Genomic DNA, 24,105 nt, shown 5'->3' with positions numbered 1-24,105 from the left:
CCAAACCCCGCCCATAACGCCATTACGTATTTACATACACCCAATGAGAATGAGTCCAGGGCGGGCTTGGGAGGCATACTGCCATCTGATTGGGCGATGCCAACTGGAGCCACCAGCAGCCGATTGAGTCACCAGTGGGTGAAGACAAAGAGGCAACGTTATGAAACATCATCACTTTATGTGTTTATGCTCAATTTTAATACAAATAATTAAAAAAAAAATATCCATCGTCATAAGGTCAGAACTTTAACACACTTCATGCACAATAATCTCATCTTTCTACACATGTTGTTTGTGATACAGTCATCTTTTTTAATAGTCCACATGGGTTCAGATAGAGATACGTTATTGATCCTGAGGGACATTTAAAGCATCCAGTAGCAGGTTACAAAGACATGCACAACATGTTCCATCTGATCATCCACCGCTGCCCCCCCCCCCCCCCCCCCCAATACACATGAACTCAAACAAAGATTGAAAGAGGCCCCTACATGAATCAAATCAAACTGTTCCAGGATCAGAGAGTGCAGAGTCGGTCTGTTCATGATCTGAATGAGATGAAGACCAAACCCAAGATCTCGTCTTCTTTTATGAAGCGTTTCAGACTAAATTAGAAAACTTAAACATGCACGCTCGTTTCTGCACATCTCGATGTTCAGGTGTTTGACTTCATGATACTGCTGGGAATCGAACCCACGACTTTCCTGTTGACAGACGACCAACTCTACCACTGAGTTTCCACTTCGTCCAAATCACACGTCTCACAAACTTTATTTTTCTTCTGGAATATTTTTGAATGAAAAAATGGATCTACAGATCTGAGCTTGTTTTTATCGATTAACAACACGTTACATAAAACCTCAGTTTAGTCTTGGACAGAACGTTTTCAAACCATGTGTCTTTATTCTTTATGAAGAGTTTCTTCAACACAGATCATTCATAATCTTTACCCATAGGTCTGGAGAGTGGTTGTGCTCCCTTTTGTCTTACTTGTTATTTCAGTTTAACAGAAACATGTCTAGACCTGGAGACGGATTTCATCAGGGTCTCTCTACAGCTCGTCTGAAATCTAACAGGTACCAAGAGTCGAGTGAACTTTACACGTATCCTTTGTATCTTTGCACGTGCTGCAGGTTAGTCAAAGAGTGGATTTTAAAATGTGCTCATCACAGTAAAAGCCCAGAAGGACTCGGTCCAAGCTTTATTTCTGACCTTCCAGCTCTCCGTGTGCCGTCACAGTCTTTGAGGTCCAGAAAAGCTGCTCTCCTGGTTTCTCCAAACACCCCTGGACTCTGACCAGTGGTTCTCAACTGGTCTTGCCTAAGGACCCACCACCAACTCCTTCATGTGAATTGTTTTATTGACTAAAAGTTTGGACCTCAGAGGGTATGAGGTCCAAACGGTGCTGTGAGTGTGATTGTACACAGCCCCATTGCAGCAGGTTTGTAAATACAGACATGTGACTGCATGCAGTGTTGCACAGCGTTGGTCATAATTAGATTAGATAATAGATCTTTAGATCTGCTCACAGATTTGGTTTGTTCTGAGCTGCAGCTTCAGATGACAACCTCCTAATATCCCTTTTTAACATAAAGGCCTTACTCTGAGTCCAGCTGCATTTAAAATAACTCACCACTAGATGGCAGTACTCAGCTGAGACATTAAAATGCTTTTTGCCAGCTGCACAGGTACAAAGCAGCAACAGGTACAATGCAGTGTGCTTTGACGTGTGTTGGCACTCGAGTCAGCTTTATAAATTAAACAGAAAGGCAGCAAATAAAAAAAAAAAATACACAACATGAACACCGTGCACACGACATAACACAAGAAAATATTCATTTTAATTACTGCACATGGAATTTTCCAGTCTGTTTTTTTTCACAGCTATTCTTGCACATTGTATTATCGCTCTTTTTTTGGTCATTGTTGTTTTTGCATGTTGTCATTTACTGTGAACTGGTGAACTGTCCTTCACGTGTTGTAGGGGACGTGTCGGTGGTCATCTGTCCTTCCCACTTTGATGTCCTTTGAGTCTCAGTGAGTATTAATGGAAACAAGGCGTTGAGGACAAAAGGTGCAGAAAGGATTTGTCCTTTGTTTTCCTCGTGTTCCTGTCGTCCACTTGGACATAGCTTTGATGTAAAGGACAAACTGTCATTAGACCACCATCTTGGATATGTTGTAGACTCACGGTGGCTTTAAAAGTGTCCGAGCACCATCTAAACCTTCAGTCCCACATCACGGGATTAATCCAGTATTCCTGTCAGGAATGTGTTGAAATGTGATCACGTGATTAGAAGCACTTTCTCTCCACCACTGGCTCTGATATTTGACGCGGGGATAAGTTACATGTGGCTTTTTTTTTCGTGCCAACTTCGACATTCCACCATCCCATTAGTCCCTTCATGCAATCAGCGTCAAACACACTTTTCTTTCTCAAACTCTTTAAGCTGCTGGTGAGACATGAAGCATGCGTGCTGATTGGAGGGCATCTGAAGTGGTTGTTTCAGTGCCGTAAAGAACCATGTTTAGGAGTTACACGGTGTAAGACTCCAGCAGGCTCTTACACAGGAGGGTGTCAGGTGCTGTTAGATGTTTGTGCACGTGTGTGAAAAGCAGAATGTAAATCCAGAATTTCCCTCAGGGTTTAATAAAGTTTATAACATATATAAAAAGTGAATTATTAAATCTTTGTATGGACATTTATGGACGATTAAAATTTAAGACGGTCTGATTTCACACGACGCTCAGGAGCGAGGAAAGGCTTTAAGTTTCAGCTTCTATATTAGTGTTGGTTTGGTTCCCTGCAGAATCAGCCTCCTTTGGCATCCTCCTGCAGCATCTCATTACCTCACTCTTCTCTCTCTCTCCCTCTTCTCAAGTTTCAAACCTTCTTCGGCGTCTTCTCTCTGCTTTGTTATTGTTTTTAAAGCGTTTTCTCCGCCTGTGCCTCCACACAGTCCTCGTTCCCTCGCTCTCCGTTCCTCTCCTCTGTACTCTTTGATCAGATGCTGTGTTGCTATGCTGTATCCAGACGGTGTGATGTATCTGGGCCAAGCAGCAGACATGACTGCCTCACTACGTGTCTGAGACAAAGACGAAGAAGACATTGCGTGCTCTCCGTTTCTTTACTACCTTTGATTGTGAAAAGTGTGGTACAAGGTTTTTGTTTGAATAGCTCATTTCTGTATCGTTAAACCTCTTCAACGGCTGGTTTCTCTGAAAATGATTGCTCTGGTTTTATATTAAGGCTGAGAGAACGTTGATACATTTGCATAATGAGTGGCGTGTTTGAGTCGTCTGACAGACAGGCCCGTTGCAGCTGTCTGCCACGAAGCTCCGCCTCTTGCTCGTTTTTAGATGGAAAGTTTGAGATGTTTTGTCCAACCAAGCAGCAACCTTGAAAAATGAAGCCAATGCGGAAGTGCAAAATCCTGCAGTTCATCGAGTGTCCACCAGAGGCAGGCTCCAGAAACAAAGGAAGTCACATAGACACCACAGCCATGTCTATTAATGCATGTGTCCAACAAAACGCCTCCTCAGAAACCAATGAATGACGTCTTTTTCAAAAATATCCTAATTATTTAAATTTAACAAATGGACCAAATATATTTTTGGTTGGGTCCTTTTACCTCAGATAATTTCAACAGTCATCAAAGTCAGAGAAGTCCTTCATCTTAGAGTTGTAACGGGACGCGTCTTGTCAACACGACACATTGATCGTTGCCAAGGAAACACTACTGTAGCTTGAAGGTGCTTTCATCTTGACTGCGGATGGTCAACGAGTTGGAGGTTGTGAGGGTAGCAGAGATTTCCCTCCAGCCTCGACGTCCACTTTTTGTTTTTGTCCTGAATGAATTAAATTGCTCAACATATAATGAACGGGATGAGGATGTTTATGTCTGTAAACGTGACATTTCAAATTCAGAACTTCTAATTCACGTTTTAAATCCAGCGTTCGAAGATTTGCCTTTCTATTTCGGGCTGCAATTTAAGGGAGTGTAAAGTGTATTGAACAGTAGAAGTAGAATAAAACACTATTCAGCTAAATGTGAAAACTAACTTCAGTTTCTTCTATTCCCTGTAAAGAAGCTGCACATGTGCTCCACGCACGTCTATCTCTTTGGCAGGTGTCTTTTCAAAACACTTCATGGCTTCTTCAGTGATCTGAAAGGTTGAATATGAAAGAATAACACATAGTGCAATGTGTGTGTGTGTGTGTGTGTGTGTGTGTGTGTGTGAGGGGTGGGGGATGAGGAGCTGGGGGTTGCATGTTGCATGACAAATCTCAACCTAATCAGCTCCCCTGGGACTGTGCATGTGTGTGTGTCATATGCATTAAAGGGTGTGTGCAAAGTTCAGAGTATGGTGTGTGTGTGTGTTTGTGTGTGTGTGTTTGTGTGTGTGTGTGTGTGTGTGTGTGTGAAAGTGTCTTATGAGTATACGGTTCTGTGCTGTAACAGAGACGCAGTGCAACACTGCTCTTAAATAATTTACAATAAATGAAAGTGAAAAATTAATGACAGCTGATGCTCTCTTGTGTTCCTCCTCCTCCTCCTCCTCCTCCTCCTCCTCTCCTGGTGTCCTCATGTAAATGTCTTCCTCCTCTTGTCTCCTCATCTGCAGGATCAGTCCGACTGAAATCCTCCCGAAATGTTCAGGAGTGCATGTGTGAAAACGGCTAAACACAATCAGGAGAACACTCAGAGGTCAAAGTCATTTAAGATTAAACTGAAAATAAGCAAGCGTGTCTTTTTCTTTGGACTGTGGAAGGAAAGCCAGAGTACCAGAGCCGGGACTCAGAGAAGGAACCGTCAGGCTGTCGGACCGGTTTCAACAGCTCGCCGCTGTGCAGTCCTCCATCAGTCTACAGTCGCCGTGTTTCAGGAGTTAAAACCTTGCTCACCCAAATTCCCCTCTCTATGTGAAATCATGCAAACATGATCATCTTCATTTGTTTGCACACATCTGCAGGTTCTGCTCCTGTGTGTGTGTGTGTGTGTGTGTGTGTGTGTGTGCGTGTGTGTGTGTGTGTAAGCATATTGCAAGCGTGCCTGTTTTGCTGTGTTTGCGTGTTCGTCTCTGCATGTTGTGACGTACGCGTGTGTGTTTAGTCTGTGAGATGCGTCAGTAACTGGGGCAGAACTGATTGTTGCTGATGGCTGTAGGCGAGCGCAGACCTACATTCTGCTCTGCCATACAGTGGGGGGGGGGGGGGGGGGTGCTGTATAGGGTGATGAAAATTGGGGGTCTCTCCTGAACTCCTCTCCCTCCTGTGTCTCTCCTCTTAAAGTATCATCCCTCTCGCCAGCATTCGTCCCCCCCCGCCCCCCTCGCCCCTCGCCCCTCCCTGCACATCCTCAGTCTGCCAGCTCTGACATTTGACAGACACAGAGACTTATTCAGCACAAACAGGGGAAGTGACTCCGGAAGAAAAGCAGAAAAAAAAGCAAGACCGAGGAGGAGAAGAAGGAGGAGGAGGGAGGAGAGATGAGCGATGAGGTAAAAAGAGTGACAGCGACTGTGGAGAGTGAAATGATCGCAGCTGTTCGTTTTCCGTCCTCAAAGTATAATGAGGAAAGTCTGCAAATTTAAGACATCCACAGAGACACACTGGCTGAAAACTAATTTGAGTAACGCACGCCATCTAGTCAGCACGCTGACCTAAAGGTAGGCTCAAGATGTCAGTGTGTGTGTTTCCTAGTTTCATAGTGGCGTCCACACAAACTGGTCCGGATCAGCTACCGAGCTTAACGTTAAAGAATCAGAGGGCGGGATCGATGAACGCTGTTTAGCATCTTTAATTTTGTAAGACTTTGAGTTTGACCTCTCACACCAGTATTGTTAGCTTGCGAGGCTAACGTTGCTCTTGGCCGCCCAAGAAAGCTCACCTCACAATGAGAAGAAAAAAAGGACGTCCAGAGTCTTTGAGGCGATCTTAACTTCAGAGATCCGAGTAAATCTGTCGGAGGAGGCATGACACACGAGCACGAGCTCAGCGGGTTTGCAAGTCAGCGTAAGAAAGCTAACAAGGAGAAAACGTTTTTTTTCTCCGTAGAGATTCAAACTTCTCATTGATGATTTAATCACACGAGCGACTCATAAACACAATAGTTACAACTTCAGTGTTACGGCTGAGGAACGCAGCAGCCATGTTGGACTCGGGCTACTGAATTTTCCCAGAAGCTGATTGGATGAAAAAGGTCATCACACCTGCTCCAATGTGGTGAATGTTCTTGAACAAAACCTGCTGTATTCACCCATTGTGTGTCGCCCCGACTGGAAGCAGAAGTTTTACAAACAATGAAATAAAGAAGGCCGTTTGCGCTCACACATGAAACACCAAAAGTGACAAAAGAATCACATCAGACGTGTGAACTGACAAGGTCCCGTCCTCGCCGTCTTTATATAACATCGGCTCTGTGTGGGTGTACATGGCTGGGTTTGTCGTGCAGTGTAAAACGCTCGCTGCAGGTTTTGGTTCCTCTTTGACAGACAGCGTTCATCAGGTCTGATGAAACAAAGGCGCACATGTCACCGGGCTCTCGTTCAGCAGGCAGCGCCATTTGCTTAAGTTCTGCTGCTTCCACTCAAAAGAAACGCTGAGTTAGCAGATTTTATGCTCAGCTGACACTTGACCTTTGACCCCACCCCGGGACATGAGCACATTCTGCCGTGTGTGTGTGTGTGTGTCAAAGCACAGCACTGGGTCCTGCATTCAAAATGTTCAAAGTGATGACAGGAATAAACAAACATGAACCAGAGAGCCTTAACTTCATGTGAAATCAGAAAATATGTTTCAGCTCCAAGATGTTTCCAGAAACAAGATTAATGTAACACTGAAAAACAACATTTATGATTTAAAATAAAAAACCAGCAAACATTTAAACATAGAGCTTTACTGTAAAACCAAACTGAGCTCCAGAGAGGTAAAGGTTAATTCAGTTACTTTTAGTGACTTTAAAGACAATAGTGACAAAATCATTTGACATTTTTTCCCACAGTCTTGTAATTCAAGTCAAGTTGCAACAACAAGGCAATTCAAAGTGCTTCACACGACATCATGACAGACAGGAGGGAAAATAAAATAATTTTAAAAAATCACAAACAAATTATTCACAATCACAGAAAACCATTTGGACATTCCCTGGCATTTTTACTACCTCCTTCAGATTTTCAGATTTGAGACGTCCCCTGAATCCTGAGAACGTCACTTCAAAATTGTAGATGACGTGAGACGGCTTGAAAGAGGCCGAAGCTGCTCTGGATCTGAGTCGACCTCTTAAATAATCTGTGCGTCTGTTAAAAACAGAAACATGTTCAGTTTAAAGTAAAACCTCACATATGGTCTTACAAAGCTGGATGTCAAGTGTCAGACAGTCACTTATGTTGGAGTAATCCCAGGAAAAGTCTGCAGAGGGCGCTAACCTGCTTCCTCTGCGGTACAAATAATTGAAACCTCCCCCGAACTCCGCACACCGATGCGGTCTATCACGGCTACGCACCGTGGCGCTGATCGCTGCCACTGTCGTCTGTGCCAAAACGCTCTGAGCCGGACAGGAAGGAGACGAAAGAGGAGGAAATGCACAAAGACGTACGGTCAATAAATAAATAAAAAAAGACGACCTGTTGTCTCGTCTGCTCCTGCGATGTTGTACAGCCGCTCGGATTATGAGGAGCCGGCCAATCAGAAGAAAGAGGGAGAGGAGGAAGGTCTTAAAGAGACGGCAGCTGAAACAAACCATTTTACAGTGTCAGGTACATGCGAAGCTGCTGACAACATGGGATCCTTTAAACAACAGAGCTCCCGTCGTCTGTGATTCACAGAAGCTTGTGAGTCACCTCCTCGACTACATTTGGTCTTTTTTAGGGCATGACAAAATGCCATTTTACAAACGCGCTGACTCATCTCCTGAGCAATCTTACCGCACAGGCGTTTGAATGCATCTCAATGAAGCGAGAAATGTTCGGTCTCATTTTGTTTCTCGGCTCAGCAAAAGTCGGCAGCAGGTCGTGTGGTTAACACCGAAGGTTTTCAGTGCAGCGATGAGACACTTTCACCTTTTGTTTAGTGAAATAGATTAGTGATAATGTGCACTGTTGTTATCGCAGAATGGAAGCCCGACAGGGTGAGGACGCCCGAGGTGAGGTCGGTATTTTGGGTAAAATTTGTAGATTTATAAGTTTACTACCAAGAACATTGCAGGAGGGAAATGTAATCAGAGACATCTCCTGTGTGAAGAGAAGCAAACACAGGCGTCTGTTTCTACAGTAGCTTCTCATGAATCTCTTATTAAAAAAAAAAAAAGAAGAGAAGAGAAAGCAGGTCTGCAGTTAGGAATGCAGTAAAACCTTGTCAAATTGATTTAACCTGCCTGGAATCTGTCACTTCTCCGTACACAGCTGTTCATACACCCGCTCTGTTTTCATGACTCTTTGAAGAGTGTTTACTTTTGACAGCGATCGGATCATTTTCAGGGAAAGGCCTCACGGGAAGGAAAGGAGAGCCGGAGCAGGATTGTATTTGAAGGTGGACGCTTCGGTCCACGGGAACCTGGAGGGTTTGAACGTTTGTGAAAAGACAATTTTAGCAGGAAGGGTTGGAGCAAGAAAACGCCGACTGTGTGAGATCTGTGACATCCGTCCTCCAGACACACACACACACACACACACACACACACACACTATTGGGTGTGTCCTCTCTTGTATCCATATGAGGTCTCTCTGAGGATGCTGGAAATTTGGCATGAACTGTGTGTGCATGCGTGTGTGTGTGCATACCTGACTCTGTGCATTGGACAGTGTGTCATTTTTGTTGTTTCCTGCTCTTTAAAATGTTTTGTTTTTGTGCTTTATTTTAGCAGGAAGGACCCACTGAGACTGAGGCTTTGCAGCAACACAACAATAAAAAAAAACAGCACAAACATAAATTGGACATTAATGGTTCTGCTCGAATAGATCACCTACTCTCAGAATAATGACATCGCCTGTACTTGACCTCTAAGAGCACCTTACCTTAGAGGCTGTATCAGATTTAAATAGATATGTTATGAATGTGTAGTCTTAAGGGTGATTTACTTCCTGTTTGGATACAAACATGCTTTTATTTTGAAAGAAATTATAAACTTGTTAGAGATCTAAACGAAAACAGCGTAAGAGGACGGGAACAAAGGTACAAAGTTTCACTTTTGACTCGTCAGCTGAGCTGTCAGAGTTTTTTAAAGTGTCCGATTGTGAAGCCTCGCTGTGAGTACACGCATGTCTGTACGAAGTCATCATGTGACACAGACCGCCAACTGCCTGAAACTTAAACAAGAAAAAGATCCCAGCTCCTGCCGTCTCTTTTCCAAGAACCAAGAGCATAAGAATGCCGAGCATAGGAATATCTGGGACGATGTGACCTTTCACCTCTCCTCCATAATTCTGTCTGCGAACAGCATCATGTTTCTTTACACCACCGTTTGTTGTTCTATTTTGGAGGGTTTTTCACTTCATTGGATGGAACAGCTGAAGACAGACAGAAGGAGGTTGGAGGATGAGAATCCTTATATGACAACCATCCTAAGATCTATATGCCCCCCATCATGAGAACCAACAGAACTACCATGAGATCCGTCAGGCTTCGCTGTCATACCACCAAACATTTAGACTCTTTAAAGAACATTAATAAAGTTAGCATGAGATCAAGGTTTTAGATTTCCTTCTGAGCAGAAGAAAGATGCTGATTCAGTGTCGACTTTCCCCCCCATCCAGGACTTAAACCGGTCCAGGGTCAGGAAACGGGCAGGTAGCATCATCACTGCAGAAACCCTGGACACAAGCTCCGCCCCTCCGGCAGATCACAAACAAGCCGTCAGCCGAAGCTGTCACTCTGATGAACATGAAACAGTCTCCGAGTGTCAGACCTGCTGCTGTGAAATAACCTGAACTGTCACTGTGAATGTATATTAACTACTTTAAACGATCTTCTGCTCACACTCTATGATGTAAATACTGTAAATGATATCATCCTTTTACACGATCATCTCATTCAGTCTTCTACATATTAGTCTTTAATTACCTGCTTATATGTAATGTTTACGTTTGAACAGAGAGAGCACAGTCCTTGTGTGTTAAACATACCTGTGTATGGAGTGAACCCACCTGCAGCACAAATGAACCAGGGTTTCCTTCTTAAACAGTCTTCATTTAGCAGGTTTCTGTAGGTACACAAAAGACCAGAAGATGATCAGTTGGGTCTTCGGGTGGAGCAGGAACAGCCCCAGTGCCGACCAGCTACAGGCAGACGAGGAACAGGAAACAGGCAGGCAATACTCGTGGTCGGGAACAGAAGGCTGGTTGGTTTACCGGTGCTGAGACGATGGTCGGAGGCAGGTCGGGTCGATACCAGGTTAGCAATCCGGGTATAGGTGCTGGAGAGTCGGGCCTGGGAGCTTAGACACTCTGGCACAGAGTGAGTGAAGTGAAGCTGCATATTTACTGGCTTGATTGGAGATGACGAGCAGGTGAGAGCTGTTAGACCGATGAGGTGTGTGACTGAGCAGCAGAGCAGACTGTGACAACCTGGACAATTAAACTGATTCTGATTCACAGCAAGTAACATTGAGATGGCGTCAAAGTCAAACCTTATGGATCCAGGTTTGACTAAAAAGCTGAACTTCATTAAGTTCTGTGGGTAAACATTTTCACACCATCCGAGTGCACATCAGACAGACCTGAGACTCTCCTCAGTTTGCTCTTTGCACCTGCCTGACTGCTCTGCAGGTACTTCCATACAGAGGAGGTAAATAGACGGGTTATAGGTAATCAATACCGTGACATGTTCACCTCAACCCACAGTCCTCTTAGTTCACTGAAGGGTCATGACAGTTATATTTAAAGACAAAATGTGCTTATTCAGGGTCACCAGGACGCATTCCAACTCTCTCTCTCTCTCTCTGACACACACACACACACACACACACACACTGCTGGTAGCTGAATGTATTTGACATTTACCCCCTGCTCCCTGCTCGTTCTTCCTCTGCTGGTCTACACTGTATGTGTGTGTGTGCGTGTGTGTGTATGTATGTATGCATGTGTCTCTGGGCGTGCGTGTGGCCATGTGACAGGCCATGCAGACTTGTCCTGCCTCCTTTTTTTTTGACTCCCTTGCAGTTGCATGGATCGTATTACTGGCTTGCTCTCCCCGCACCGCTGAGCCCACCGCCTCTGCACCAATCACAGCCTGCCGTTACCTCCGCGCACATGCATGCACGTACGCACGGACAAGACAGAAAACACACAAACACACACACACAGTGATCCACTGCTCCGGTTCTCATCTGCCTTCACATGCGTCCCCAACGACTCCGCGTAGCTCTGGCTGCGCCAAGATGAGCGGTGTCCCCGGTACCGTCTGAACGTCTCACCGCCTGACTGACCCGGCACCGCGGAGAGAGAGACAGAAGGAGAGAGAGAAAGAGAGAGAGGGAGACCATCTTTCCTCTATTTCAACGCATCTTCCTTTCGTTAGGAAGAGACCGCAGCGCGAGCCGTTTCCATCGGCATCTCTGCTCTTTTCACCCCTCCTTCTCCTTCTCCTCCTGCTCTTGCTGCATCCCTCCCTCCGTGTACTCGCTCTCCCGGTTCAGAGGACAAACCGGAGACCCGGGTCCTGATTTTGTGGAAATACATTTTTGCATTTTCCCTGCTGGGTGTTGGTAGCGCGCAGCAACTGCGCGCTTTGTAAATTCCGGTGAATGGTGGATTTGGCCAACATGGAGACCGTGGAGAAGGAATGCGGGGCCCTCGGGGGTCTATTCCAGGCGATTGTCAACGACATGAAGGTAAATAAAAGCCTGTTTTTTACGTTCCACTGGATCCGTGTTTGTGATTCCAGACATGTGCTTCCTCTCTGAGAATAATCTTATTTTCAGCTGCTGCCTCTGTGTGAATCTATTGATTGTGCGCCTAATAAGCTGATGGGGATTCTGGTCGGGTTTAACATGCAATGCAGTTATGAGACGGTTTTACTGACATTGGTGAGGCAGTGGGTTCCCGGTGCATCCCCCCCCCCCCCCTCCCTTACCATCCCTCATCCCTTGAATAGTGGCTGCGCATGTAAACGTCTTTGCATCCGTTATTGGACACGCTTGGGAAAACGCTCACCTCCCCTTTTGCCTGCAACGGAAACAAAAACAGCCAGCCTACTGGGTTCACACAGATACCTCTGACAAATTCAGCAGATGCGCACTTTGGATTGTGTCTTGGTTTGGATGGCCTGTACGCCGGGGCTCCCGGGGACCCAACATTGAGCCTACATTTACCCCGGTGGGTTAATTAGACAGGCCTCTCCCATCAAATCAAAGGGTGTCCAGTGATGGACCCATGCTCCACAGCTTTGGCACATTCCATGGGCCTCACATGGACTGGCTTGAGAAGCTTCACCATCATGTTCACATTTAGGCACCAGAGCTGCACGAGAGGACATGCAGACGTGACTGATGCACATGTGTCCTCGCTGTATCGTCCTTTTTTCCCCGGTTACTGTGCGTCTCCATGAGAGTGCAGCGTCATTGATTTTCTGTCAGGCTCATCAGGCAGCAAAACATGAAGGCGTGAGAAGCAGAGCAGCCGTCAGACGCCCAGTCTCCCTGTCTGCATGTCTCCCTGCCTGCATGTCTCCCTGCCTGCATGTCTCCCTGCCTGCATGTCTCCCTGTCTGCATGTCTCCCTGCCTGCATGTCTCCCTGTCTGCATGTCTCCCTGTCTGCATGTCTCCCTGCCTGCATGTCTCCCTGTCTGCATGTCTCCCTGCCTGCATGTCTCCCTGCCTGCATGTCTCCCTGCCTGCATGTCTCCCTACCTGCATGTCTCCCTACCTGCCTGTCTCCCTGCCTGCATGTCTCCCTGTCTGCATGTCTCCCTGCCTGCATGTCTCCCTGTCTGCATGTCTCCCTGCCTGCATGTCTCCCTGTCTGCATGTCTCCCTGCCTGCATGTCTCCCTGCCTGCATGTCTCCCTGCCTGCATGTCTCCCTGCCTGCATGTCTCCCTGTCTGCATGTCTCCCTGCCTGCATGTCTCCCTGTCTGCATGTCTCCCTGCCTGCATGTCTCCCTGCCTGCATGTCTCCCTGCCTGCATGTCTCCCTGCCTGCATGTCCGTCTGCACGTCTGTCAGGAGGTCTGCAGCTGGACAGCTCAAACATCAGATGCTACCAGGCTGTTGTGCTCGTATACACACTCATGCTAACCGTGCTGTATTCAGTGTGCTGCGGTGAGATGCTCTGGATGAAAGCATCCATCAAAGCGTCCATGATGCATTCTGTCAATATGTCTGCCTGTCATGAAGCTCTGCAGCCTCTCAGTGCTCCTCTTCCTCCTGTTTCCATCCATCCGGTCGTTTGTGCTCAGATCACAGATGACTCTTTAAATACAGTGACTGCACAACACAAGCAGCTCTCTATTTCTGTCCAAGCCTTTCGCTTCCACTCAGCACATATTCATGCAATCTGTGTGTCAGTGATAGAGGTCAGAATTACCTCACAGCGTTTCACTGCGTCTGTCGTGAGGGGATTCTTTCTCCTTCTCTCCCTCTCTGCTCCACGTCTCCTTTCTTGTGACTGTGCATGTCACCTGCTGATTATGCACTCACTGTCAGCCTGAGCAGCAGCAGGTACATGGTCCTCCAAACCTTTCTGAACTCTCTGAGCTTTAAAATGTCTCAATGAGGTTTTTACATTTTAATTTTCGCCTTGGTGTCAACATTGTTGTCTACATGGATAAGCAGTTTGTTAAGTTGCAGTGGATACCTTATAGTAGTCAAGACCACACTAACTGAGACCAGGGAGCTCCAAGACCAAGACCAAGGCAGGGCAGGACGAGACCCAGACAAGACCAAGACCATCAATGTCCCTGAAAGTCCTCCTCGTGTGTGCAGCGGGCGTGTCTCTCACTCAGACTGTAGCAGCAGCTGAAACCGGGGGGACAAAACAGAAATCCTGAATGAGCTGAAGTGATTAGTTTTGTAGAAAGTGACGTTTTCCTTCTTGTCTCAGAGATGACGAGGACAAATAGTCAATCAGTGGTGGTCTGGATTTAAAATCTGGAGTCCGCTCAGTCCCAGACTGAGACAGGACGGCTTTCAACTCCGAGACGAGTCCTTTAAAAAGTGGTTTCTAGACCGGTCTTCAGGACAAAGACCAGTTTGGAGGACTACAACACTGCCTCATTGAGGTGCATGCAGATCATGTATTCAGGCAGTTTGAGTCATTTTGATAATATGTTCTCCTCTCAGAGCTGTCCTACTTTCTGAAAGAGTTCAATAAGTAAATAAAAACATGTAATCCAAGAACAGCAACATTTCTTAAAACTAGAGTGTGTGTGTGTGTGTGTGTGTGTGTGTGTGTGTGTGTGTGTGTGTATAGAGAGTCTGTGTGTTGGGTGGATCTGATTTGTCGTCGGCTTTATGCGCAGTAAAGACTGAACTGTTGAAAAAAAACCAACCATTTTGACAGGATAACAGACTTCAGTCAAAATGTCCATCCCTGAAAACCACTCAGGCTGGTTGCATAGCAACATCATCACCTATGACACAGCATCTGTAAGGCCGCTCACAGAGTACAGGAGGGCAGAGTGAGAGATGCAGCGCAGCACTGTGACGCGCTCGTCTTCATCGGCCGTGTGGATTTTGAGTTTTATAAACATGATTTCACACGTGCGTTATTTTTGCACGGTCACAACGTCCCTAAAGCTGAGGTCGCATTTTAATTCTAAACAGTTTTACTCTTCAGTCTCGTACTCCTCTCTGGCACGAAAACAAACTCACGCTGAGCAGAATCAAATTTGGTAAATCGGTTTCTGAGAAAAACCACATGAAAGGCACATGAAAGGCAGCTCCCTCTTCCACGGCCTCTGTTTTCATCTTTTATTCATTTGGTTTCTAATGGTGCTCATGTTTATATTCTCCTGCTCACTCTCATATATATATATATATATATATATATTATATATATGTGGGTCACTACAACCTGGGCCAAAAAAACACCACTGCCCCAGTCTGGATGGATGAATTCCTGAGTCCCCGAGGAGGCTGCGAGTGAGAGTCAGTGAGTGGATGAGACGCGTTGAGTCATCAGCCTTGAAACTCTCTCTGACTAAACAGGAAACAATGCGGCTTCAATCGATGGTAATCGCTCACAAAGACGACGCTATTTGTCAGAAGAAACAAATGGATTAATAGTTTTTCTCGGTTGGTTCTCAGAAACAGGCTGGGAGTCGTCAGCTCTGGTTATGAAGTGGATGAAAGACGTTTAGTGCAGAGGAGTCATTTGTGCTTCAGTCCTCATGTTCAGACGTGCTCTGTGCTGCGGAGGAAAAGTCACGAGGCGTTAAGGTTAAAGGGATATTTCAGTTAATTCGACACGGGAGATGCTGGTCAGTCTCAGCCCGTCTATAAAGCTCAACAGTGACCACAGAGCTTTCGTGTTGGCAGCTCTGGTTGCAGAAGTCGATAAAGTTGTTGGACACTCCCAGGCTGGCAGCTCTTTGGAGGACGAGGTGCCGTCCTTAAAGAGACAGCAGCTTGAAATGAAGCGTTTCAGACAGAGGCGGGACTTTACAGATCCGATGAATAAGAAGGTTTCTTAACGCCGCTCAATACGTTAAAGGCGAAAGTGAGGATAGTAGATCTCCCGTACAATTTTTATTTAAAAAAAAAAAGGGTCTGTTAATCACGGACACTGGAAAATAACATCGGACTTCTGATTCACTTTGAAAATTGCCTGAAGGTTTCAGAAAAAGCGATTATTAGTGCCGGCTTCAGAGGAATTCCCCCCCCCCTTCATAAATATTACAACCTCTCTCCCCGGAGTGAAAGAATACTGTAACGTCCTCGCCCTCATTGGTTCTGTGTTTCTGAACGCTTCTCTGTCCATGTCAGCAGAAAGAATCACTTTTTCTTCCTCTTTCCTCGTCATCTTCCTCCTCCTCCCATGCTCCTCCCTTCCTCTTTCTCGTCTCAGCAGATCCTCCGACAGCTCACGCTCGTGACATCACTGTAAATAGATAAAAACAGAGAGGGACTTTTAAAGATGCTCATGATCAAAACAACCACAACATCAATAAAGAGTAAAAGATGGCCGCCGTGTTTATTTCTGCCCACTTTAAAAGGCTCCCATATGCTCGTGTGTTTGTGTTTGTGCAGGCATTATGTCGTTGTGTGTAAATGTGTATGGCTGGAGGCTACGTCTCGCTACTTTCTAGTGAATTACACACACACACACACACACAGGTCACACAGGGGTAATATGAAGAGACACAGAGGTCATGTTCACGGTCAGCTGGCTACATGGACCGCTGGTCTCTGTGTTATATTTAGTTGACAGCAGCAGTAAAATGTTTCAGACTGAAGAACAGGATTCTCTGCTTCCTTTAAAGAACAAAGAATTATTCCGTGTTTTTATTCTGAAGAAGTTTCCGAATGTTTTCAAAAACACAAAACGAAGAAAACGAGATTAATGAGAGAAATATTCAAACCAATGTGAACATGCACGCCATCATGCACGCCATCAGGTTCAGGTGACTTCATTTGTACCTGTCGATAGATCTGGTTGTAGCTAGCATGATTTAAATCCATAACGACAAACAAAGAAGAACAAAACGGACGAAACAAGGAACGACACTTTAGAGAGAAAGAAACCGAACAGAACACAAACCGACTCAAACATGACAAAACCTGAGAATGTAGTTTCTGTGTTCTGCACCTCGGGACTAAAAAGCTGGTTCCAGAGGGAGGAAGCTGAACGTGGCTGTGCAGAGTGGGAATCAAAGTTCTGTAAGTGTCTGGTATACAGGAAGGTAGAGCTGAGGGTCGATTTGACCTGATTTCTATCTGTGAGCGTGACGCACGAGAGAAAAGACAAGACTGGTTCAATTAAAGCTGGAAAATAGAAATCTGTCATTGTTGTTCGGGGTCAACGTGACAGTAAGATACTTTCCTTTTTTATTGTCCGCTGGGATTATTTACCCGTCTGATAATCCTGATTCATCGATGCGTCTAAAGGGTACGTCTCCAGAACCTTCCTTTAGTCTTCTGGATGGAAGAACGCCAGGGTCACACTGATAGCAAACGTGGATACTCATCATGTTTAATATTTACAATCCAATGTTCTGTCAGCCAGCCGCACAGATCGTCTCACAGACTGAAACGACCAATGGGAAGCAAGATGACTTAAAAAGAAAGAACAGGAACTTCCACCATAGCTTTAACTGCTTGTAATCCGCCACGTGTGTTTACTTTTAAAGTTTGCGTTTGACCACGAGAGACGTGGCGGGACGTCCAGTTCTGAGGGTCTGAACTCTGTCTGCTGATGAAGGGAATCTGTTTGTGTTATCTGTGTTGTGTGAGGCTTTAGTCTTTAGTTGCAGAAATATCGAAGTTATTAGCAAGTTATCTTGGAGATGGAACAAAAGTCCTTCCAACATATCAGCCCATCTGAGCTCATGGTCTAGTGTCATCATTACATGTTTTTTCTTTTGTTTTTTTAAGCGATAAGTTAATTTATGACGACAGTACGGGGGAGCAAGTCAGGTCATTTTTTAAAGTACTGAAGTAATCAGAACATTTTATGTCCAAACATCAGAACAAAAAAGTTGTTCTTTGAAATGACACCTGAAGAGCGACGGGGAGAGAGAGAGAGAGGATGTAGACGTTTATGAAAGGGAGGATGTGGGTCGATGAACCGGGGGCTGAACATGTCTGCTGTACCAACCGAGCGTAGAGAAGACAGTCTGGTCCAGCTGCAGCTCGCTCTGCAGTCTGAGCGGTGGGCAAGGGATCGATCACACCTCCACGTTTACTGGGATAAAGGCTCGATAGAGTCAGCTAATCAGCAAACTAACGTCTTAGTCCTGAACATAGACTGCATAACTTCTGTGGTTTATCTGCCTCCTCATTAAAGCAGTAAACTGGAAAAATGACAAAATCAAAAAAACCAAAAAAACCAAGAGACCTGGAAGTAAACTGGTCAGTCCTAACAGAGACGCTCCTTTGTTGTCCGGCCCTTTAAAGGCCTCAGACAATGATGTTCTCTGGCTGCAGGACTAAAGATGCTCTGTGGAAGCGCTTCATTAGTTCAGTCAGCGGTGTGATTGTTTCTGTGTGGTCCAATCACAACACTGTTGTTTTTAACAGAGAATGACCACGGTGAACATCCGACGTGCTCAACTCCAAGGAAGAAAAATGGAAAGAAGACATCTTTAATTTTCTTATTAGACCTGGACTCCCCTCGTCAATTCTTTGCTCAAGAGACGTGTATGTGTTTTCATTAGCATTAGCCTCTTTGCTGATGATACTGTGACCTCCAGCAGGCCCTTTGGTGGATTTCAGTCAGAGCCCAAGTGGTCCAGATGAGGGTCGGCACCTCCCAGTGTAAGGCCATGGCTCTCTGACTTTGCAGGAGGTCTGCAGCTTTTCGCAGCCAACGTTTCTCTCTTGTTTCTATCTGTCATGATAGGAAGGGTAAGACACATTGAACAGTCCTGCCTGCTGTTGCCATGGTGCTTTCAGACGCTGTCTGCCAGTTTGCGCTGGTGCAATCAGGGAGAAAAAAAGAAGAAGCAAAAAAGCCCTGAAGTCAGAGACACAAGTCTGTGCTCTGCGTTCACTGTGTGAGAGAACGTCGTGGATCGACCTGTCGCGAGCAGCTTAACCGGACGTGATCGGACCTTGTCAGCTCTGCACGCTGCATGACAAACAAAACGCCATCGAGCGACGGCGTTCTCAGCCTTAGTCCGCATCCAACCCCGCGGAAAGCTGAAGAAAGGAAGGAGGAAGTCGTAGCCTCATTAGACCCAAACATAGAAAATGAAAATGTTTTTATGCCAAATGTTCAATCTCGAGTTTTTGGTGGGGTGTTGAATTGTACAAAGCAAGTTAGCAAGTCTTTTGTTTTGTAGGAGTGTCTTCAGTGAATTCATTTTAAAAGTGAAAGTTGTAACAAAGAGATGCACAGAAAGTGAAGAAGCAATCTAGTTCTTTCAAAGCCATAGCTGAAAAAAGCGATCCGGAGGCAGGGTGTGCGTCTTCGAGCTTAAGAGCACGTCCCCTCATTGACATGCATGCTTTTGTTTTGAAAGGATTCCGAGTACTCTGCCCTTCAAAAACAACCATGTAAATATATCCTGCTCACTTTGTGGGTAAAAGGTGCCAACGTGCCAGCCGAGTGGAGGGACGCTTAAAGGAGCTCTCCCTCGTTAGAGCTCGTTAAAATCTCCGAGGTCGTTAGAGCCCCGGGGCTCGTTAGGGCCGGCGCGGTTGAATGGGGAGGACCAATCGTGGGAGGCGTGGAGGCTGCTGGGAGCGAGCCAAGACAGCCTCTCTCTCACTGAAGCCTTTGTCAGAGCTGTCAAAGCCTTCTCATCACACTCAGCTGTTCACTGTAAAACACACTGATCATTATGAACAGGCCAGAGACACAGAATAACAATGAACACGGCAAATCAATATTCTGTTGTTCACCTCAAAAAGAGATCTCTGATTAAGCAGAAAAATCTCTCATGCTCTACATCACTTCTTGATTTTACAAAGATGTGTTTGGATTGAACTCGTGTCCTAGTCAAGACCAAACTAACAGAGCCCAGATTGTTCCAAGGCAGAGACAGGATAAAGACATTTAAGGATCAAGACTGATATCAAAGCAGGGTGAGACCGAGACAAGACCAAGACAGAGACTTCAAAAAAAGTGGTGTGGGGACGAGGACCAGTGCAACATTAGATTTAACAGATTGAACATAATTTCATTATTTTAAAACAACATTCGTACTGCAGAACGCTGAGTGGTTCAACTGCAGAGAAAATCCAGGAGGACCAATCACAAGAAGCCAAAAAGAAACCGCGGCCCTCTTCTCCATCATCGCAGCATTCAGGAGCAGCTCTGCAGAGCGTCCTGTCATCCAGGTCTTTAATTTAGTGCGTCTTTAAATGCTGTACACAAGGACACGGCGTAAAGGTGACCCCATGACGTGAGGTCATGTGACGCAGAGATTATTAAGTCATCTAAATGAGGCTAACAGAGTTATAGCATTATTCAGAAGCACATGTAACTCCATCTGATCCTCCTGTACGGATACAAAAAAAGGAAATAGATACAGCGGCTGAGAGTCGGTAGAGTCGGTCGTCTCTCAACAGGAACGTCGGGGGTTCAATTCCCAGCTCATGCAGCAACATGTCTGATGAATCTTGGGAAATACTCGCAATTATTCTCGCAGCTTTGTCGGTGGCGTGTGAGTGGGTACGAACGGGATGAGTTACCTCTGATGGTCACTTCACACAGCAGCCTGGACCGTCAGTGTGTGAATGTGACTGTGTGTGACCTGCAGTGTCAAAGAGCTTTGAGTCATCAGAAGACTAGAAAAGCACCATTAACCATTTACAAAGCAGCAAAACGGTCAGCTTAGTTTTCAGGTGATTTGATTCGCTCCTGGTCTGACCAATAGATTCCTTACCCATCATCCATACCAACACCACTTAATCCATCACATAGGCTCATATAATACATAATACCATCTATTTTACAGTTTCTTCTCCCGGTGCTGAGATTTCTTCCTTGTTCCTTTGCGTTCCTTTGCGTCTTAAAGTCAGGCCCCTCTCCTCCACATTTCTACATTTTCTTTAAGTGCTGAAGGTCGCTGTGACGGTGGCCGTCACTTACAGTAAGTGGTCTGATGGACGCACCTTCAGCGTGCATCAGCAGCCCTCTCACACGATTGGAGAAGTGCAGATAAAAACGGTTTCAGCCCAGCGGAGGGTGGGGGGGGGGGGCGCTAAATCTTGTCGATGACCCCGCCTACGTCCTGCTGTCTGTTAGCTGTGTAAATCTCTGTGTTTTAAAAGTCGTCCCTGAAGATAGAAGCAAATGTATTGGACAGTGCTTTGTCCTGAAACAGATAACGCCACTTTAAAATCAGCTTGTTTGTCTGTTTGTTTGTTTGGTTAGCACCACCAGAAACGGCTCTTTAAGACAATAAACAATGATGTCTTCAGATTGTTTTTAACTTTGGACAATCTTAACTAAAGTCTGTCACAGGAACAGGAGTCAATGGCTTTAAAAATAAATGTTTAATTGATGACATTTGTTTTACAACAGTCATTCATTTAGTTGTCTGAATAATTCACTGTGAGCACAGCAGTTAGTTTAGCAGCAGCTTCTCTGCTCATTCATTCTCAAAGTATTTCAATACTACTGAGTCTCTCTTTTAGTTTCACAACGAACAGATCAATCCTGCACACCACACAGGAGGTCAAAGGTCAAAGTGAATGCAGAACTGACTTGGAAGATTGCACCATAATGGAAGGCCTCTCCGGATCCCGCTCTACGTTTGGGTACAACTGCTCAAGAGTTCACTGAAAGAAATCTGTGATGTCTTAGCATGTTTTTTTTTTTTTAAATGTACATTATGCTAAATTACAGTCATGATTAGCAAAACCAGTTTGATTGAATTTCAGCTTGATTGTTCGTCGTTTGTCGATCATCCCCACCGCTCAGAGAATTAAACGTACGACTGCGTTCTCTTACACAGCGACAGGCTGATTCACAAACTTCCCTGATTGCACCTGCATTAAATGGCACATAGCGTCTGAAGTTGCCATGGCAACGCGCTGCGTGATAGCTGCAGAAAATAAGGAAGGCAGGACGGTCGAGCTGTGGAACCAGCAGGCAATCACTCTCTCTCCAAATCAGTCAGAAAGTACTGTCCTTGTCTTCCCAGTCCCCCTAGAATCCACATGTGCCGACATTTTTTTAATCTTTTTTTTTAAAGGTTTCAGGCCACAGCATGGCACAGATCACACACTTTGTTACAGCACAGAATGTAAGTGAGTGATTGATTCTCTTCCTGCTGTGATTCTCCAGAAAGTGAACATCTGATCATGCACGAACATTAATGACCCTGTGTGGCATATCACATGACGTTCCAGTGTGTTGCCTTCGCAGACATCCTGCTGGACAGATGTTTCACTGACAGAGCTTCTATGATCTGTGGCCTCAACAACACACAGATGGTTTCCTCTTTCCCCTCGTCACAACATTTGGGCTGGAATTAGCTGCTACTCTTCATCAATTATGCAGCGTGGCTTCCTCTGTCTCTTCATCTGCACGTTGAAACAAAGTGCTGGGAGACGAGTTCAACTCAGCAGCATGCTCGAGGATGTTGTGACTCTACGATTCTTCGAAATGATGCTTCATTTCGTCACGTGAAATTCAAGTATGAAGGCGATGATCTTTAATGGCCGATGTCTGTCCCCCCACATCCTGAAAACTGAAACAACAAGATCTCATAGACTAAAGCCTTTTAATCCATGACCTCTGTTATGGTTCAGTTCTGTTTAACAAACTACTTCTGTGAAGTTGGAGGGAAATGTGTTCAGGATCAGAAGAGACCAGATTGTTCTGTCAGTCTTACTAAACCACTTCATTAGGACGGATGGATGGAAGGATACAAGGATACAGGGACAGGTGATATAGGATGCAAGGATACAAGGATACAAGGACAGGTGATCTAGGATGGATGGATGGAAGGATGCAAGGGTACAAGGACCGGTGATATAGGATGCATGGATGGAAGGATGCAAGGATGCAAGGACAGGTGATATAGGACAGATGGATGGAAGGATGCAAGGATACAAGGACCGGTGATATAGGATGCATGGATGGAAGGATGCAAGGATGCAAGGACAGGTGATATAGGACAGATGGATGGAAGGATGCAAGGTTGCAAGGATACAAGGACAGGTGATATAGGATGCAAGGATGCAAGGGTACAAGGACAGGTGATATAGGATGGATGGATGGAAGGATGCAAGGATGCAAGGACAGGTGATATAGGACAGATGGATGGAAGGATGCAAGGATACAAGGACAGGTGATATAGGATGCAAGGATACAAGGACAGTTGATATAGGATGGATGGAAGGATGCAAGGATACAAAGACAGCTGATAGAGGACGGATGGATGGAAGGATGTTAGGATACAAGGAGAGGTGATATAGGATGGATGGAAGGATACACGGATACAAGGACAGGTGATATAGGATGGATGGAAGGATACAAGGATACAATGACAGGTAATATAGGATGGATGGAAGGAAGGATGCAAGGATACAAGGACAGGTAATATAGGATGGATGGAAGGATACAAGGATACAAGGACAGGTGATATAGGATGGATGGAAGGATACAAGGATACAAGGACAGGTAATATAGGATGGATGGAAGGATACAAGGATACAAGGACAGGTAATATAGGATGGATGGAAGGATACAAGGACAGGTAATATAGGATGGATGGAAGGATACAAGGATACAAGGACAGGTGATATAGGATGGATGGAAGGATACAAGGATACAAGGACAGGTGATAGAGGATGGATGGATGGAAGGATACAAGGATACAAGGACAGGTAATATAGGATGGATGGAAGGAAGGATGCAAGGATACAAGGACAGGTGACGGATGGACGGATTGTTACGACTCTGGCTCTGATAAAGGAGTCAAACGCAAACTGTAAACTAGAGGATTTATTTCTATCATGTTTGTCATTAACTCAGGAGAAGGTCCTGGCTGCAGATTGAGAGAGAGAGAGAGAGAGAGGGGAGGAGCTTGACTGGGAGGTTTTTGTAGTCCGCTCCCAGGTGCAGCAAATCGATGGTTGATGAAGGTATGACGGTCAAGTCGTGCCTCGAAAGAAATGAAACAAGCTCATAACAGAAGCTCTGTTTGTTTGATGGAGACAAAGGTCAGAATAAGTCGAGTTTAAATGGTGCGACATCGTTTAACCATCTCCAGAGTCTGTGTTCAAACTGAAGCAGGACAGTGAGCGTTACAGCGTATATGTAAAGTGAATATGAAGGACACAACAGACAGATTTATCATCTCTCTCTGTGGGTTATACATCCATCCCTGAATTTGATTAAAAAAAAAATGAGTTTGATCCCTTTTTCAAAACTCATAGTCGGTCAATTATGCATATGAATTAGCCTCTTTTGTGTGCTCCTTTTATTTCTCTTTGAACCAGTGAAGTGGCTCGATTATACAACAAAAAAATCGGGCTAATCCTCACATCCC

General features: G+C 45.3%; 1 protein-coding gene across 3 annotated transcripts in view; it reads left to right on the top strand.

The window, feature by feature from the left end:
- The first annotated feature begins 11,134 nt into the window (after positions 1-11,134).
- mtss1lb (MTSS I-BAR domain containing 2b) overlaps positions 11,135-24,105 on the top strand; it is a 223,060-nt gene continuing 210,089 nt past the window's right edge. For 2 of the 3 annotated variants that reach the window (XR_013778760.1, XM_079339523.1), the window contains exon 1: positions 11,135-11,828. Coding sequence is in view for 2 of the 3 variants with exons in the window: in XM_079339523.1 (XP_079195649.1) it covers positions 11,742-11,828 (87 nt within the window). In the remaining variant the exon portion in view is untranslated. The remainder of the gene's footprint in view (positions 11,829-24,105) is intronic. The other variant, XM_079339524.1, reaches the window with a different exon arrangement.

Source organism: Symphodus melops (genome assembly GCF_947650265.1).
Source record: "Symphodus melops genome assembly, chromosome: 3".
Lineage (NCBI taxonomy): Eukaryota > Metazoa > Chordata > Actinopteri > Labriformes > Labridae > Symphodus > Symphodus melops.
Note: the sequence above shows the minus strand (reverse complement) of the source record. Positions and strands in the feature narration are given on the sequence as shown.